This window comes from Epinephelus lanceolatus, chromosome 10, assembly GCF_041903045.1.
Source record: "Epinephelus lanceolatus isolate andai-2023 chromosome 10, ASM4190304v1, whole genome shotgun sequence".
NCBI classification, from domain to species: Eukaryota; Metazoa; Chordata; class Actinopteri; order Perciformes; family Serranidae; genus Epinephelus; species Epinephelus lanceolatus.
The window spans coordinates 22,875,194-22,892,409 of record NC_135743.1 but is presented as its reverse complement, the minus strand read 5'-3'; the positions used below and the strand labels follow the sequence as shown (position 1 = coordinate 22,892,409).

General features: G+C 41.5%; 1 protein-coding gene across 5 annotated transcripts in view; it reads right to left on the bottom strand.

Annotated features, from left to right (window-relative positions):
• The window catches only part of kif13a (kinesin family member 13A), a 49,737-nt gene that overhangs the window by 15,874 nt on the left and 16,647 nt on the right, over window positions 1-17,216 (bottom strand). For all 5 annotated transcript variants that reach the window (XM_033640397.2, XM_033640398.2, XM_033640399.2 and 2 more), the window contains exons 4-16: window positions 14,544-14,604; window positions 12,054-12,146; window positions 9,823-10,003; window positions 5,983-6,070; window positions 5,311-5,445; window positions 5,068-5,180; window positions 4,867-4,978; window positions 4,482-4,694; window positions 4,245-4,355; window positions 4,024-4,158; window positions 1,091-1,221; window positions 728-814; window positions 471-646 (exon numbers count right to left, since the gene is read on the bottom strand). In XM_033640397.2, the coding sequence (XP_033496288.2) occupies window positions 471-646; window positions 728-814; window positions 1,091-1,221; window positions 4,024-4,158; window positions 4,245-4,355; window positions 4,482-4,694; window positions 4,867-4,978; window positions 5,068-5,180; window positions 5,311-5,445; window positions 5,983-6,070; window positions 9,823-10,003; window positions 12,054-12,146; window positions 14,544-14,604 (1,636 nt within the window). The remainder of the gene's footprint in view (window positions 1-470; window positions 647-727; window positions 815-1,090; window positions 1,222-4,023; window positions 4,159-4,244; window positions 4,356-4,481; window positions 4,695-4,866; window positions 4,979-5,067; window positions 5,181-5,310; window positions 5,446-5,982; window positions 6,071-9,822; window positions 10,004-12,053; window positions 12,147-14,543; window positions 14,605-17,216) is intronic.

The window sequence follows — 17,216 nt, the reverse complement described above, 5'->3', positions numbered from 1 at the left end:
TGTTAAAGATATTAGCCATACAGATGTCTGCCGTCTCAAGAATACAATGAAACCCAGCTTGTGGTGCTCAAAATGCCAAAATACATTTGAAATGTCTCTTTCCATAAACCATGACCCAGTTACTCAAGATCCTTGTTGTGAGCAGTTTCATGCAGAAACAATTTTCTTTCTACCAAACTACACCCGCCAACTGTATCACCACGCAGAGGGACACGTACATCTACTGCTAGCTCTGCTGATTGTTGTAGTTAACCCTAGAAATGCTCTTGTCAATGTTCCAGATAAGAGAAAAAAACACAGAGCAGAGTATTGTGTTACATTAATGGCATATATAATGTTATTGTTTGGTCTGAGTACCTGGAACGGGCTCAGTGTTCAGAAACCTAAGCGGAATACGTACTGTATACAGCTGAGGCCTGAAAGCCTAAAGGATCATGTAGATTGCAAAAGGCAGATTATCCTAATCATACCATTGTTCCCCAGAGTCTTCATTATGACCTCCATCTGGGCGAACTCATAGCTGTAATCCTGCTCAGACGAGGCCTCGCTGGCGGTCTCCACATCTGCCTCGATGAAGCTCTCTCTGGGCGAAGCTCTTTCCAGCTCCTTTAAACGGTCCCGCCGCTTTCGTTTAGGCAGATTAACCCTGCGCAACAGGAAGTCCCAATCAGTTTTCATGACTCTCCATGTGTGTGTGAATGTGGCCACACTACAACATGTTTCATACCTGAAGAAGTGATTGTTGCCCCATAAGATTCGATCTCCATGCCACAGATGCACCAAGGAATCGATCATTGTTCCGTTCACACAGGTCCTGTGAAAAAATGTGTTAAATTCATATAATGAAGATGTCAGACAGCATTATAATCTTCATTTTTAAACAAGGAAAACTAATTGAGAAGAAACAATCCTTTTGTAGTGGGAGGGAGACATGGCTCTGATATCAAAGCAGGGAGCTCAGATCATAGATTCCTGTACAGTGAGGTCATGTGAAACACTGAGGTCCAGTCATCCATGAAGGAGACAGACAACAGAGAGATACACAGAGACAGATAGTGAGTATGTTGGAGGTATTTGTATAGTAGCTCACCTGGCATTCCCTATGGGCATCAGGGTGACATCACCATCCGGGCACAGCTCCAGGACGCAGTGCTCCGGCTGGATGCCGATCCCAAAGAGCTGGATGTCCTGAGACGTGTCCGCGCCCACACGCGTGTGCTCCTACACACAGGTGGAGGACAGATTAAGGAAACTATAATCACAGATCTGAAAATAATTACACTCACCAACTTGCTCCAACTTCCTGGTCATAACCTACAAAATGTTGTTTATTGAACCAATCTGCACAAGAGTCAAAAAAATAAAACTTCAAATTCAAGAATAGAACTGAAGCATAAAAACGCCTAAGTGAAAAAACTTGTGTCTCTCTCATTGCGGAGTGGGCGTTGTTAAACAAACATCCCAGCTTCTAGAGGATGTCCTACCCTGCAGCGAACTAACCCATTTCACATTACCATAGTCATTCCACACTGATATGCCAGGCTGGCCTGCAGAACACAGACAAAGGCCTGTTGTTCCGCACGCTGCACATGCTGCTTTCTCACATGCCTCTGCTCTTACAGGTCCAACTAGCTGGTCGGTTGTTCTGCTTCAGTGCTTCGCAGAGTCCAGAGCTGCCTTTACTGGACTTGTCTCTGCTCTAACAGCTTCATCTGAATCACTACGCCATATGTGCTGTGTTTCGGGGCCTCAGTCCAGAGCTGGCCCGACGCATGAGCAAACTAAGCAGCTGTTTAGGGCCCTGTGGTGAGCACAGGGTCCCCAGGAGCGCTTGAAATGTCCCACAAACAGAGCCCCCTCGTATTAAAGCAGGTGTCAGTGTTTACAACTTCAGTGACAGGATGAAACAGACTTTCCTTCTGGTCATGAAAAGTGAAAAAACACCACAAGAGTGAACTGCAAGAACAGCAGTCAGTTTGATGACATCAAATTACAGTGAGGTTAAGTCGATGTGTTAGCCTGCAGCTTATCTCTCTCTGGCCTGTCTGTCTTGCTAACCAAGCTGGCAATCTCTCGGTGTATCTCTGTATCTTGCTCGCTTGTCAGTCACTTCCAGGCTGTATTCTGTGACTGACAAAAGTGAGAGTGAAGTGCAACTATTTATTATTTTTGATGAATGCCAAGAGGCAGAGGTGTTAATAAACTACAGCTTGGAAAAGACAACCGTGTCACATGTGAACATGTGTTCATATGTACGTGCACAAAATTAAATTCATGCTGTCCAGCAGCCGCAATCTCTGTGACCAGTGCAGACTAATAAATATGAGGGGTGACGGCACACCTTTCAGATGCACATAATTTTAAAGAAGACAATGATAATCTACTCTCTCAGTCAAGGTTTACTTACAGCTATTGACAAATGCAGCATGGAAATCAATGGATTGATACTGACTATTGACATTGAATCAAAACTGTTGATTAGCTGGGCAATATAATACAAATAATAATACATTTTTTTTAAAAAGGCGCCTTTAAAACACCCATGGTCACCTTACAGAGCATAAAACAACATACAGAGCAAGAGAGATGAACTGGGGAAAACACATATTGTTGCTACGATAAAACCAGTAAGACTGGGCAGAGGGTACAGTCAGCGTTAAAATGTATGAGCATGTTTGAACAGGTGGGTTTTGACAAGGGATATGAAGGATGTTATGCTGTGGGACTGTCGAATGTGTGGAGGTAGGGCGTTCCAGTGCCTGGGGGCAGTGCAGCTGAAAGCCCTGGCACCCATGGTGCTGAGTTGTGAGGTGGGAATGATCAGAGACCAACACATCTTGGATGCACAGTATTGAGTATTGCTGCCAATAAATCTCATTTTAGTCTTTACATGCGTATTTGTAAATTATGAGTGCTTAAAATATATATTCAATAAACATAAGTTGTTGTAGTGCCATGTGAAATGGCAAGACATTACTTTACGGAGGGCCCCTAAACTAAATCCGCTCAGGGCCCTGAAAATTCTAAGGCTGGCCCTGCCTCAGTCTACATTAAATATTACTGAGGTAATGTTTTTGTTTTGTGAACAATTAGCTGTAATAAGAGGGAGGGAATCAGTAAGTGAATAACGGTATAAGTATTTGGCAGCCACTAATCCCTAAAATGAAAGTTATTAAGAGAACTTTCTGGCTTGTGTACAAACTTCAGCCATTATGAGGTGTTTTGGATTTGAGACTTTTCCACCCACTGTAGACAAAGAGCTGCAGCATGTGCCATGAAAAACATCATTCATCCATCCATGGCCTTCACCCCACAGAAGTACACAATTTCCATTTTATTCAGTGGTGTAAAATGTCACTTAACATAAGTATAATACTGCTTTTAAGAAAATTTGGAATAAGAGCAAGAGTGTGGGTACGTTAGAGCTCCTTAATGCCAGCCTTATACCAAATGACTGTTAGAGTGATTTCACAGCCGCAGGCAAATGTCTGATGTTGTAATAAAATCATGGGAGTTTTGCTGGAGCTGTGGCGCACACCTGTGATCTTAATCGCTTGGTGTTAAGTGGTTATAAATCGCAGTCCGAGCTGTTTCAAGTCAGTCTTTGTCTCGTCTTTATGATCCGGTAAGATCAAAAATGTCAAATGCGAAGGATATGATTTGAATGCCTCTTGTAGCTGCAGACAGCACAAATATTCCCTTTCAGTGGGAAACAGGTCACAGTAACTTTCATTTCACTTTGACTTTAAGGGGAATAATGGGACATATGCAGGTTCAGATGTTTATAGAACCATATAAATTACTAAGTGTACAAAAAGTCCTCATAAATGCATTTAACTGTTAGTTACTTTCCAGTGTGGGCACCTGGGACTAACAATCCAACAAATAAGGCAGCACTGACGCACTAAAACTAAACACAAAACTCAAAAAGCAGCAGGGTGACGATGGCAGTGAGGCCTGTGTAGTATCTGCGACTAGTTACCTCGCCAGTTTTGCGTTATCACATTGTAAAAAGTGTGTTACCTTCAGGTAGTAGACCAGTAGCTCATTGAGGGCAGGATCAGCATTCAGGTTGACCAGGAAACATTTGTCTTCACCCACTTTGATCCCTGATGTTTCCAGAGAGATGCCCATGCTCTCCAGCTGCTTCTGACGCTCCTGTAAACAAAGATACTGACACTGTAACTGTGCATATGAATGTGCTGATTGAGGTTTTGGAGTATGTTTATGACTGGTGTGCATACAGTGGCGATCTCCTCTGTCTTTCTTAGCTTCTCCTCCCAGGTGACAGTCATCTCCTCTATCAGTTTCTCAGACTCCTGCAGCTTCTCTTGCAGCTCAGGAGCCTTCATGGACTGATGGGAATAATGGGAAAAATCAGCATCAGTACAATCTGGATCATCATATGACTAATGACAAATCTGTCAAGAATTCAGCTGTAATTTGTGAGTCTCTTCGGTCCACCCAGTCCCTCCTCTCACCTCGGCTTGAGAGAGTTGAACTTTGAGCTTCTCCACCTCTTCCCTGAGCTCTCTGATGATCCGAGCGTTGGGGTCCTCGTTCACCACGGCGTGATTGACGATCCTCTTGGCTCTGTCGGCATAGCGTAGTGTGGACAGGGTCTCCTCGTAGTTATCAGCCGCTGGACTCACTGTGGCTATCATGGCTGTCTTGCTGTTGCCGCCAAGGTTGTCCTGAAGACGAGAGAACACGTTGCAAGGAAGCATAGCTGCTAGATGTTTCCTGTCAGTCTACAGTCCCTAGTCTATTTTAACAAAGGACAGATTTATCAAAGTGCTAATTTTTGGTCATTACAACAACCAAAACAGAAGTTAGTTATAGATATGTGCAATTTGTGTGTCAAACCTTCAGTAGCCAGGTGAGGACTGAGTCTCTGTATGGCACAAACTTGGCCTTCCCCTTTCCAGCAGACTGATCAGCCAGAGCAGAAATCACACAGCCTAGCGTGGTGAGAGACCTACAACCACACACACACACACAAAATTAATTACCGGTTTATCAGTGTTAACCTTCCAAATGATTGATTGGACTATGATAAAAACCCACTTGTTAATATTGCTGCCCTCTTTGAGTCTCTCTCCAGCAGCTCCGGTCTTGGACACACGCTCACTTCCTGCCAGGTCAACCAGACTCATCTTGCTCACTTTCTCCCCTGAATTCTGTTTCCCACCATAACACGAACAGCCAGTCAGACCCCACGATGAGACAAGTGGGATAAACACAAATTAGTTTCTGTAAATTCAATGAACAGTTCATTGTGAATGTGGTAAAAGCAAGAAAAAGTCTGACCCCAGACTGTAGATCATAAAGCGTTTGCGTGACAATTATACTAAAAACGCCGTGCGATCGACTGCTTTCCTCATTCATGTTGGTGGCTGCAACTGTGCGAGATTTGTTCCCTTCTGACATTAACACCTCAATGTCCTGAAAAGATAAAGAGCGCGGTCATAAAAGAAAATACGTTTGAACACACTTCACTGGATCTAGGCAGAACTTGCACATGAATTACAATGATTGCAGTAAAGTCAGATGGTATTCACACGTGGCTGTGTGCCATGTGATTTAGCTGGGTCACAGCAGGCAGTGGGCCAAGGCTGTGGGAAAACCGCTGCACTAATATCAGGCAGAGCAGAGCACAGAGGAACAGGGTGGAGATGTTTAAACTTAATTAAGGAAGGCCCTGCCAAGGCTTGGCATATAAACTACAAGAAAGCCCATGACTACATCCCACATCAGGAATATGTGTCATTACAGTTTCTCCACTCGGGAGGATGTGAAGTAAATGGTTATTCCGAATATAAATCAGCGGCTTGACAACCGGTATGATATAAAGGCATTTCTGCTGGATGCTATAAATCTTGTCCATGTATGTATGAAATATGAGGCGTGCAGTTATTGATACAGGGCGGATTTAGCTTCGCCTCTTTTGACAGTGAGATGACAGAAAGATGAAAGACACACCTCAAAGCTGGTCACAGCCAGCTGAGACAGACCATCCACGTATGGACCCAGGACTTTGTGTTCCCGAACTTTCAGGGACTGGCGGCTCCTTAAAATAAAGAGAAAGCACCACAATGGATTAAAAGTGTGGAAGAGTATCAGGGCCAGACAGTAGGGAAAAAACGGAGGAGGAATGTATTTTTAATTTTGCAGAATTAAGTTGAAATGTCGAGGGAAAAAAGTGGGACTTTCAGTATTAGTGCCAGGCATAAGGAAAATACATATATATTTTTGCATTTTAATAAAATTGACATTTCAAGATTAAGATCTAACTTTAAAAATTAAATCAAACTACTGTTTCACACAGCTGTCTCTACAAAATGCCTCATGAATTGTTGGAATTTCTCATCATTTCTCTTTTAGCGTATAAACACAGCAATAAGTATTAGGATCTTCAAGAGACTGTCAAAAATTGTGTCTGTTCAAAAGGAGAAACAACACACACTTGCAAAAGGTGGTCACGATCATGCAAACTGAGATAGCTGGTAATGGACAGAAGCAAGAGTATCAATAGTTAAACCTGTGTGCAATACCGAGAGGATATGTTATATCACAAAACACACTTTGATGGACAAGAGGAGATGACTACATTTTTGACATTTTGATTTAATCCTTAAAAAGCAAAAGAGGGAAAGAAAAACATCTTCCTCTGATTTACACATAAAGTTTGACTTAATTTTCGACATGTCAACTCTGTTCTTGACATTTCGGCTTTATTTCTTAAATCTTCCTCCTTTGATTTTTTTCCCTTATGCCTGGCCCTGATACTATATAAAAAAGAAGACGATAAAGGATGAAATAATTATAATTTCCAATTAAGAGCATATGTGCAAAAAGAATGAATACAAATTTCAGCAGGTTTTCATACGGCACATTTGATTTGGCATTTCTCCCACTTTCTCTTCACGCTTAAGGCAGTCCATCCAATTTTCTTGTTGGAGAAGCTAAAAGCATCTCCTCTGACTTTGAGTCCTTGATCTGAATAAATTAAAAAACTTAAATGACTGCTTCAAGGTTATGAGAAGCTCGTATTATTTATTGACCCTCCTCTTGGAGCAGTAATTCAAATTCATTTCTGGGAAATTAGAAACAGCATCCTAATGGTATTTGGTAACAATGGCACTTCAAAACAGCTTCAAAGAAATATCTTACTTTAAAAAGTTGCATTTGTTATTACTTACTGTTTGTTGAAATAGAATGGCTCGCATATTATTGCAATATTGAAATAATTAACTCTTCATCAACATGTGCGACGGCCACAATAAAATGTTGACGGGGTTTGATGCCAAGTTGACACATGAAAATAATCATTCATATTAAAAGTTTCTGAATTTCTCAAGGACAAAACTGGTTATTTTTCATTGTCAACAAATCGTATAAAAGTTTAATAGAAGTAATGTGTTACTCTCAGCCCTAAATCCACTGATCACTACAGAAGATGTAAAATATTCACAAGTACTAAATTCCTTAACTGCTTCAGTAGAAAAAGCTACAAGAGTGAATAGTGTATTTGTTGGGAAGTATTTTCAGCCTGGATTTTGGTAAGTCTAATGTATACTTAGGGCAACAGGACAGTGTGTGTGTGACTGACTCATTATCATCTACGGCAGGGCTGGGTGATACGGAGAAAATCAAAAATCAAAATATTTTTTTACAAAATACCTAAATATCACTTTTGCGACAATATTGTAGATGTGACTATTGGTGCTTTCACACAATATTAACGCAACATTTTTTGGTAAATAATAATCAGTAATGTGGATATAATGTCAAAAGCTCTATGCACACAGGACTACTATTACCTGGGGAGTGTATGGGAGTAATTTGTAGTAATGTGGAGGTTCACTGTGATCTTAATCCCGTGAGAATCCACCATGTCCGTAATTTGTTAAGTAAAAATTACACCTCAAATAACCTACCATATTTCACCACACAAAGAGTACACATGATAATATTAGCATCTCTGTAATTCAGGGTCGTATTATTATTGTTACTGGGGTTGTGGGCAAAAAATTGATACAGCAAAGTATCATGATATTTTTGTGTGGCAATATCGTATCACCGCACAGTGCAAAGTGTCATTTTCTTTTATTATATAAATTATTAATATTACAAATACAAATTAAACTTTAGGTAGCCTACTAGAATAATTTTATCATGATGAACTATATCGTCAGCATCTGCTGACAAAGTTTTCCTTAGGGGACATAATTTACAGTTAAAAAAGGGTAATAAATTACAATATATCACAACATATTTAAAATGGCAATAATATTAAATCGTGACTTAAGTATCATGATAATATCACATCACGGATTCTCTGGTGATTGAAACCTGGAAATGAGTTAGCACTTTGGCACTCCTGGTTCCCTTGTCTCAAAGTCAGTGGGTTTTTTGAAATGGTTTTTGGTTAGATGTCTGAAATAAGGTCTGTGGTTAACACAAGCTTACACAAGCTCACATTGATTTCTACAACATAAAATACGTCAGTAAATACCAGTGCCGGCTCATGGCATCAGCAGTGTAGCTGAATGCCAAAAGCGCTGTCATCCATGGGGGGCCCCACAAATGGGGGAAGGAAAAAAAAAACAAAATGTTCAACAAGTTTTACTATTTTTTACTAATACTACTACAACTATTATTTTTATATCACCTGAGACCCCCTAGTAAAATTAGTCCAGTGCGAATAGGGCTTAAGTGGGTACAGGCAAATAATAACAGAAAAGCTAGAGTGGTCTTTTTAGACAGATGATTACTTCACTTTACTGTAAGCCAGCCTTTAAAACCAGGAGAAGACAACACGATACTTTGATATCCAAAATCTAAGATGATATATAATCTCATTTTACGATATTGTTATAACATTGATACAATGCCCAGCCAACACCTGCAATGCTCATGTTCATTGTAGTGAACAAACTGAAACTAAGGGTAGGTAGGTGTTTCACTAGACTCATCTTCCCCTGGCCGCCTATCAGGAGTTGAGTAGAGATCCTATATATCAGTCAGAGACACTGAATCCCTCTCTCCATGGCTACAGAACAACTGAGGTTGGCAGAAACCAGGTCCCCTGCTCCCACTCTGCTACCTCCCACTGCAGCACTCAAGAGGCAACCATGCTCAGCGATCCTATTTACTCTTGACTCTGTATCATGTGTCTGTACCACAGCCAATGATTAATCCTAAAATCACAGAGACAGATAGATGGGAAGATCAAGAGCATGTGAGGCTTGTTATATAAGCGAGAGGAAGTTGCCATCGAATTGGCCCTGGCTGCATCTTCAGACATCTGCAGCGCACAGAGCTCTCCACTATAGTCCCTCTCTGGGGCTCGGCTCACAGGCTGCTCTGACCACTCTCCTGCTCTCAGCTTCACTAACAGATGTCCCTGAAACACACTCTTTCACAGTTCGCTCTCCCCTGCAGTCTGTCTGCCAACCCACATCACACCATGGAGGCAAAGAATGCTGCAGTGTCAGAGGACGGCGCTGGCCGCTGTTCCACAGGAAATGACTGGGTTGAGCTTCCTACTCGCATCATTCTGTCGCCGTCCCCCATTCAGGCCACTAGACACAACAGAGCTATAAACAGAGATGCAAAGTAACACAGAGTGGGAGCTGACGGAGTGGTCACTGCTCGTGCTGGAGTTGTACACCAGACTGTGAGAACATTTCACAGTTTGTATAACCACTTGTGTCTGTGTCACCCCAGGTCAGAGGCATCAACAAAGCTCATTAAATTCAGTGAGGGTTATACAGGTCACATGTGCATGTCCTAAAGAAACAAACACATCAGACTCACCCTTTGGGATCGAGCAGGTCACGGACCTTCTCGTTGTAGATCTCCATGTAGGACACCTCCACCTTAAACGTATGAGCCTCGTTCTCCTCTTTGTGGACCCTCTCAAACAGGGAGCAGCAGAGTCGAGGGATTAAACCCGGCTGATCCCCGTTCCCCATCATGGAAAAGGACTTGCCTGAACCTGGATGGACATTGCAGAGTCACACATGATTATTTCTCATACAGAGAAAGGTCTACACAGTGTACAGCGTCAATAACAGTAAAACTTAATGGTATACTATGCAGGAATTGTCGGTTAATGTTTGTAAACACTATCACCAGGGAGAGTAAAAGCCAACACCTGGTTCTCTCTTGTTCACAGTATCTACTTTTCTTTTTGGTACTCTGTTATGTAGCTTCCTCTGGGATGCGTGCTGCCTACGGTTGACACCTGGTTGCTTGCTTTTTATAAGGTCCCAGAAAAATACACTGCCGCCACTTATAGTGGGTTATAAGTGATGATTAAGCGGGATTTCTTCTGTACTTTTTTTAGGCAAATCTCCTGCATAGTATGTATTAATTCGAGCCTCTACTATGACCACATAAACTGTTTGATTACAACAAAAATGTATGAACCCATCTGCAGAAAAATGGCCCTCTTAATCATAAAATAATTGTAATAATGCTGTAACAATATAAAAAGTATACAGCCATGCTTCCAATTCTGGGAAACTGATCTTAGGGAAGTGGTGTATGGAGCTAAATGCTAACGTCAGCATGCTAACAACCTCACAGTTACAATACTTACATGGCGATCTTCAGCATGATTACTGTCTGAGCCATAATATAATTTTAGTTTAGTTTATTCCTATCTAAGCACAAAGTAAATATAAATACACGCATGCAGTTATGAAACCGAACACAGGGTGGCGCATTCATGTGTGAAGTGTATTTAGGTAGGCTCCAGGTAATGGGAGTAAGGTGTGTGGAACAGGAAGCAAACAGTTTTTGACCGTGTTATGGAAGCACGTCGAAAAGCATGTATTGGGGTGTAGAATTTTGCTGAATGGAATAATGACTACATATGAACAATGCTGTCACCATTCTGGGTTATGGTGAGCATGTGTATATGGTGTTGAGAATAAATGGATCACTGAATCCAAATAGATAACATGCACTGGACATTGGTTTATTCTTAGCCCAGAACACACGTCCGGATCAAGTTCACCCGTTCGCCCCTCAGTTGCTTGTTCAGACATTTTGTTTTATTTAAAGTTAGTACAATTACCATGTTCACCATCTTAGCTTAGCATTTTAGCATGCACATATTCGCTAATTAGCCCTTAACACAAAGTACATCAGAGGCAAATAAGAATGTCATCAGTCTTGCAGGTATTTGGTCATAAAATCAACTAATGGAAAATGAAACTTCTGATTTGATGATGGTACCAAATGAAATGTTACGGGATCAACAAAGTTATTATAATTCATTCTCTGGGGACCATTAATGTTTGTAAAAATGTCATGGCAATCTGTGCGATGGTTGCTGAGAAATTCACTCAAAACAACACATATTTTGACCTCATGGTGGCGCCAAAGTACAAGTCTGATGATGACTAAAGTCATTTTGATTCATCGTCTGGGAACCATGAATGTCTGTGCAAAATTTCGTGTCCGTGGAAACAGTAAATGTTTAGATATTTCAGTCTGGACTAAACTGGCGGATCAACCGAGCAACACTGCAGTCTCTTGTGCTACGCTGCTTAAAATCAGGGTCCTTGATTGGACTAAGATTGCTAAGAAATGCCAAAGCAAATGCCATGTGCTTCTCTGGTTCCCATCATGACTAATGTGCTCCTTAAAGCATGCAGACAATGTGTTTTCCCTCATACACCAGGTGATTGGAGCGCTCTTCTCTAGAAACTCTTCAGTAGCTGTGTCTCTTTACCAAGTGTTTCCCTCTAAGACAGGAAGTGGGATAAAGACGCTAATTTGATCCAGGGTGAAGGAAGGATATGAGTCTAAGCGATTCACCAGTGTGATTAGAAATACAAGTCTTCCTGTTCTTCCAACGTTTTACAGATACATCTGGAGGCAACTCGACCTGCAAATATACTTAACGGCTTAACTATAATAGCGGTAATTTATTATTTATAAATGCTTCAAAGACGGCGTGGTGAAATGGATTTTGCACAACATAAAAAAAAACAAATGAGTGACTCAATGTGGATTTCATCTGGATTTTCAGTTACCTGTTTGTCCATAGGCAAATATGCAGGCATTATATCCCTGGAATGCATTTTCAAGTATTCCCTCTCCAAGGCACTTGAACACCACCTCTTGACCTTTTGAACAAAGAATCAGTCACCATGGAGATTTTGGTAAACAGATAAACCATTCAGTTACGTGAGCACTTCAAGTTGCATCCCTAAATTAGTGCAGCAACATTAGCACAGAGAAACATATGGACAAGGGCCACTAAACAAGAAACAAGGAAGAATAAGAACTCATGAAAGATGACGGCTTCCTGTCTGTCCGTGTGGAAAAAGCCCGGCTGTGTAGAGAAATCTCTTGTGTTGCTCGCTGTCGTGCTCTTGCTGAATGGGACAGCTGTTTAACGAGCTAAATAAAGCCTTGGCCCCAGCCCTTGAGGCAGCCCTTCACTAAACAGATTGCCTTGTCGGTGCAGCACAAAGCAGATGTAAGCATTACATTTCCATCACAAAATGAGAGTGATATGACAAGGAAAATGTGTACAATGATTATGTAAATCTGCCTCAGACTAGCAGTAATAACCTCTGTTCTATAGCTGTAACAAAAACTGTAGCTGTCGCCTTCTCTGTGTGGCACTCATCAGAGAAATGATGGTAGCTGATTACATGAGCATAATGCTAATTTATGGTACATGATTCAAATACAAGTGGACAATATTTCATACACTCTTAGAAATGAGGGTACTAAAAAGGTTCTTCCTGAAGGGCTGAGGTTCTACCCAGAACCAGAGACCGAATAACTTTGATGTTGTGCTTTTTTTTTAATTATTGTTTTTATATTTTTTTGGGCATTTTTAGCCTTTAATGTATAGGACAGAGAAGTGTGAAAGGGGGAGAGAGAGAGTGACATGCAGCAAAGGGCCACAGGCTGGAGTCGAACCCAGGCCACTGCGGCAACAGCCTTGTACATGGGGCACCTGCTATACCACTAAGCCACCGACACCCCGTTGTGCTTTCAACAACACAATCACTTCTGGGTAGACAACTGGCAACTGATCTCAATTGCAGAGACATGTAAAATCAGCAAGCTTTTTTATTTCTGTTGTTATTTTCAGCCGTAACTGTAACATTTAGAGATATATAGTTAAACATGGTGGTCCGACCTATCTAACGTTTCTGCTGTGCTTACTATCTAACTCTATTTTCTAGCACGGACGCTAAGAAATATACTGCTGAGGACGGGGCCGCAGCAAAAGGTATTTTAGCCATCATATCAGTGTAAGTGTACATTATCTTTAAATATTTGCTATGCTTTACCTTATACAATAAAAATATTTTACAGCATAAATTAAACTGATATTGATGTTTTTGGTGGAGCATTTTTTAGGTAGCTAGCAACTAATCAAACTAGGTAGTGTTTTCTTCAGTGATGTTTAATTTTATGAATGTGAAGTGAGGGTTTTCTACCCTGAAGTTTCTGTAAATAATCACTGAGATTTGGTATTTTTGCTTTTTCAAAAAAACCTTAAAAAAAAAGGGTTCTTCAAGAGTTCTTGGTAAGACTTAGGGGTTCTATAACAAACCCCTTTCACCCAAAAAACTGGAAAAGAGTTCTTCAATAATTGTTGAAAGCATGGGTGATAAAGATCACTACCCTCAAATTTTCAAATGTTTACCCATGTTTCAAATTATATTTTTTTAATATAAATGTATCTGGAATCCCCTTAATCAATTCATTTGGCCTGTGTTCTGCCATAGTTTATATCTTTACCATAATTTCCTGCTTCTTGAGAGACGAGGGTCCCTTGGCCCCAGGCTAACGTGTTAAACTAAAACCATGATTAATGGGAGAGATCTATGGGTAATGTAGTCAGTTACTATTTTTGAAGCCCCCCTGGGTGGAATCTAGATCAAACCCTTGACATATAAAGGGCTTCTTAGTAGAACCTGCTTGAGATGCAGCTGACGAACAGAGTCATGATCTGTTTAGAGACCAATAACAAGAACAACAAAAGCGCATATTTAGATAAAAAACAACAGTAAGCATGACGTAATGTGTGTTTTTTCAGTCAAAGGTGAAACAACAAAAATTAGACGGGTTATAGTGTGACTTGTCGTGCTGCTGACACCAAAACCTGGCTCCTGGAACACTGTCATTAACGTCACAACCTTTCCGTCTTTTTTTTTTCCTTGGGTTCTCCTATTGTGTCATGTCAAAGAACCCTATATAGTTCTAATTAGCACCTTTATTTCTAAGAGTGTATATACTGTATAAAACCCTATGGACGTTTTCTTGTTCTGAGACAGCACAAAGACAACTAACACTGCTGCATATTTTAGTGTATTGACTCAAAATGCAAATGACCATGTATACCCACAGCGTGCTTTGCATAATGCAAAAACAGCTTTCCATCAAGTAGGGAGTTTCCCTGCACTGTTGCTGCACTGAGCTCAGCAGATCTTTACATGGGACGTGATTTGAGTTCCTTGGTGATGAGGGAGGGATCAGCTTCAGCACTTATGACTCACCAGCATATTTGGGAACGTTGGTCTCGTCCATGGACCAGAAACAGTGGTCAAAAGCGAACACCTGCAGAGGAGTCAGCACAGGGAGTGTAAACACTTCTCACACTTGTCCGAGCATGTACAGTAAAACAACCTGATCTTTCTTAGCAGTGGTCTTACTTCTTCTGTGGTACAAAACCAGGGCTTATTGTGCCGAACTGTGTCACCCTGCAGTAAATCAGCAGGACTGAGCTTGTCTGAGTGAGTAATATAAAGTCTAACCGAGTATTGTTCGAGGTAATGCTCGTTAAGACCGCGCCATGACTGTCTGCACAAATCCACTGTTAGCCGCCCCGAGTTTTGTCATAGTGGCTGGAGTTAAGTGAATTCATAAATCAGGGTCAGCGCTCCCCAGAAGAAATTCCAGCACCCGGTGACCCTCGTCTCCAAGGAAACGGGGCTGTAGCTGTTCCCCGGTGGTGCAGGCTGGCTCTCAGCCCTCGGCACTGGGTCTCGCAACACAGGCCTCAGCAGCAGAGACCCCTTGTGTCCCCCAGGCACCTGCATGAGCTCTTTATGGATGACACACAGAGAGGATGCTTTCTGGGAAAGAGCAGTGGCCTCATTTACCAGGGACCCCGACTCCTCACAGACAGAAACGCTGCTGTTACTGTATATGCTGCAAATCTCCGTGTCTCTTAAACCTCTCCTCAATGTTCGTACAGAAATATCTCATTTATTTTGTTTCTGGTTGTTCAAAACCCTCTACTCATGTTGACAGAAGATAGACGACTTCACAAAATCCACACTGAGCTAAGTAACAGAGCTTTAATGTATGCTGCTCCCTACGTCTGCCTTGAACCTCTGTGATTTCAAATCATTGCTGCAGAAACTGTGTTCTTGATTTATGATTTTTGACTACTCCTAGGTTGTTTTAAATGGATAGGTAAATTGTTTTGAAGTAGGGATATATGTATTACATTCAGTAGATGTCTGTCAGCACAGCTCCAGTTTGGAGAAGTGGCAGGAGTAGCGACACAGAAGCTAAGCAACGTACTACTACAGATGGGCGCAAACTAATTTTAGCCACCTACAAAAAGTCCCACCTTAAAAAAAGGATAACAGTTTAAGCCTAGGCTATATTGAGAGTATTTTCACTGTTTTATCTTTCCATTAGACAGCCCAATTCCACAAGGAAGGCGTTACTGACTTCAGTTCCCCATGCTCTCGTCAAAGCCACCAAACTCCATTGACAAAAACAGTAATTTAGGCTCACTGAACACAGGAACTGCTGGTCTAACTCCTGCCTTCTTCAGTTAGCTAGTTTGTGTTATTGTGTGACTTTGGTGAATCCAAAAGAAACACAGAAGTCACACAATAACACAAACTAACTGATCAAGGCGGCTGTACGCCATCAGCTCCTGTGTTCAGCAATGTTAAATTAGTGTTTTTCTCAATGGAGTCTGGCTTTGGAGGGGAGGATATAACGGCTTCAGTTCCTCATTAGAAATCGCTGTCTGATGACAAGGTAAAGCGGTGAAAATCTTCTCAATATAGCGTACACTTAAACTGATATTGATTTGTTTTAGGTGGGTCTTTTTTAGGTGGCTAAAATACATTTTGTTGCTGACTCCGTCCACAGCATTATGTTGCTCAACTTCCGTATCAAAATCCAGCCTGTTTCTCCAAACATGCATGCCAAGCCGACTGACAGCAACTGTATGTCATACACTGATTATAGATAAGTGCCTCACTTCAAAAGATCTGAACTCTCCCTTTAAGGTGTTTCTAAGGTTAAATCTTTTCCATGATTGTACTAGAAGGTTAACTGATGATTTTATAATCGCACTTCTATTTAATTCTGATTTTGTGGCATTTTTCTATAGCTTTTCTGCCACTCATTGTTACTGCTGCCAAGACACTCTTGAAAAAGATATGTGTTCACTCTCACTGAGGCTGTCTTGATCTAATAAATGCTAAATTCAAAATAAAACTAATATTTTTTATCACAGCCCAGTCATTTCTCTTTCTAGGTTGCTGAAACAATTGCTGCTGCACCGTCATCCTGCAGTGCAAGCACAACCCTGCTGCATGTTACTACTCCTGGCTCTCAGTGCACTGCTGCAGCTCTGCCAAAGCACTTTCCCCTACACAAATACCCCAAATAATTGAACTCTCTTCTAATCATAATAAGGGCTATTGGCCAGGGAACCACTGGTTGCACAGTCAGCATGGGAAGCGCTGAGATCACTGAATGCTTTGAAAGCAAGACCTCCTCTTGTGACTTCAGACAAGTAAGTGGGTGCCATTCAAACGAACAAAAGTGCCATCATTCTCAATTAGGGCTGGTTTGGTAACCAGGGCTTCAATCTCCTCTGGTCTGTCTCTGTCCAGCCTGAGGGTGTGACTGTGCAACAAATTGTTCGTGATTGGACAATTACTATTAATCAGCAGTACAAATAATGATGAAGCCCAGAAGCACAATGCCTTTTTTGTCATTTCTGGACTGAAAACTGGTCGAACGTGATTGGACTGCAACCTTCGTTTACCCTTTAGAATGCAGGGGGACTAATTTGAGTGCCACTAAAACTAAGCAGACGGCCACGTGCTCGTCTAGCTGACGGGTATTACAGGGTAACTCAGGTTCACAGGCCCCCAGAGACCACGCACGCCTCTGGCCCGCGCTAACGCTCCCCC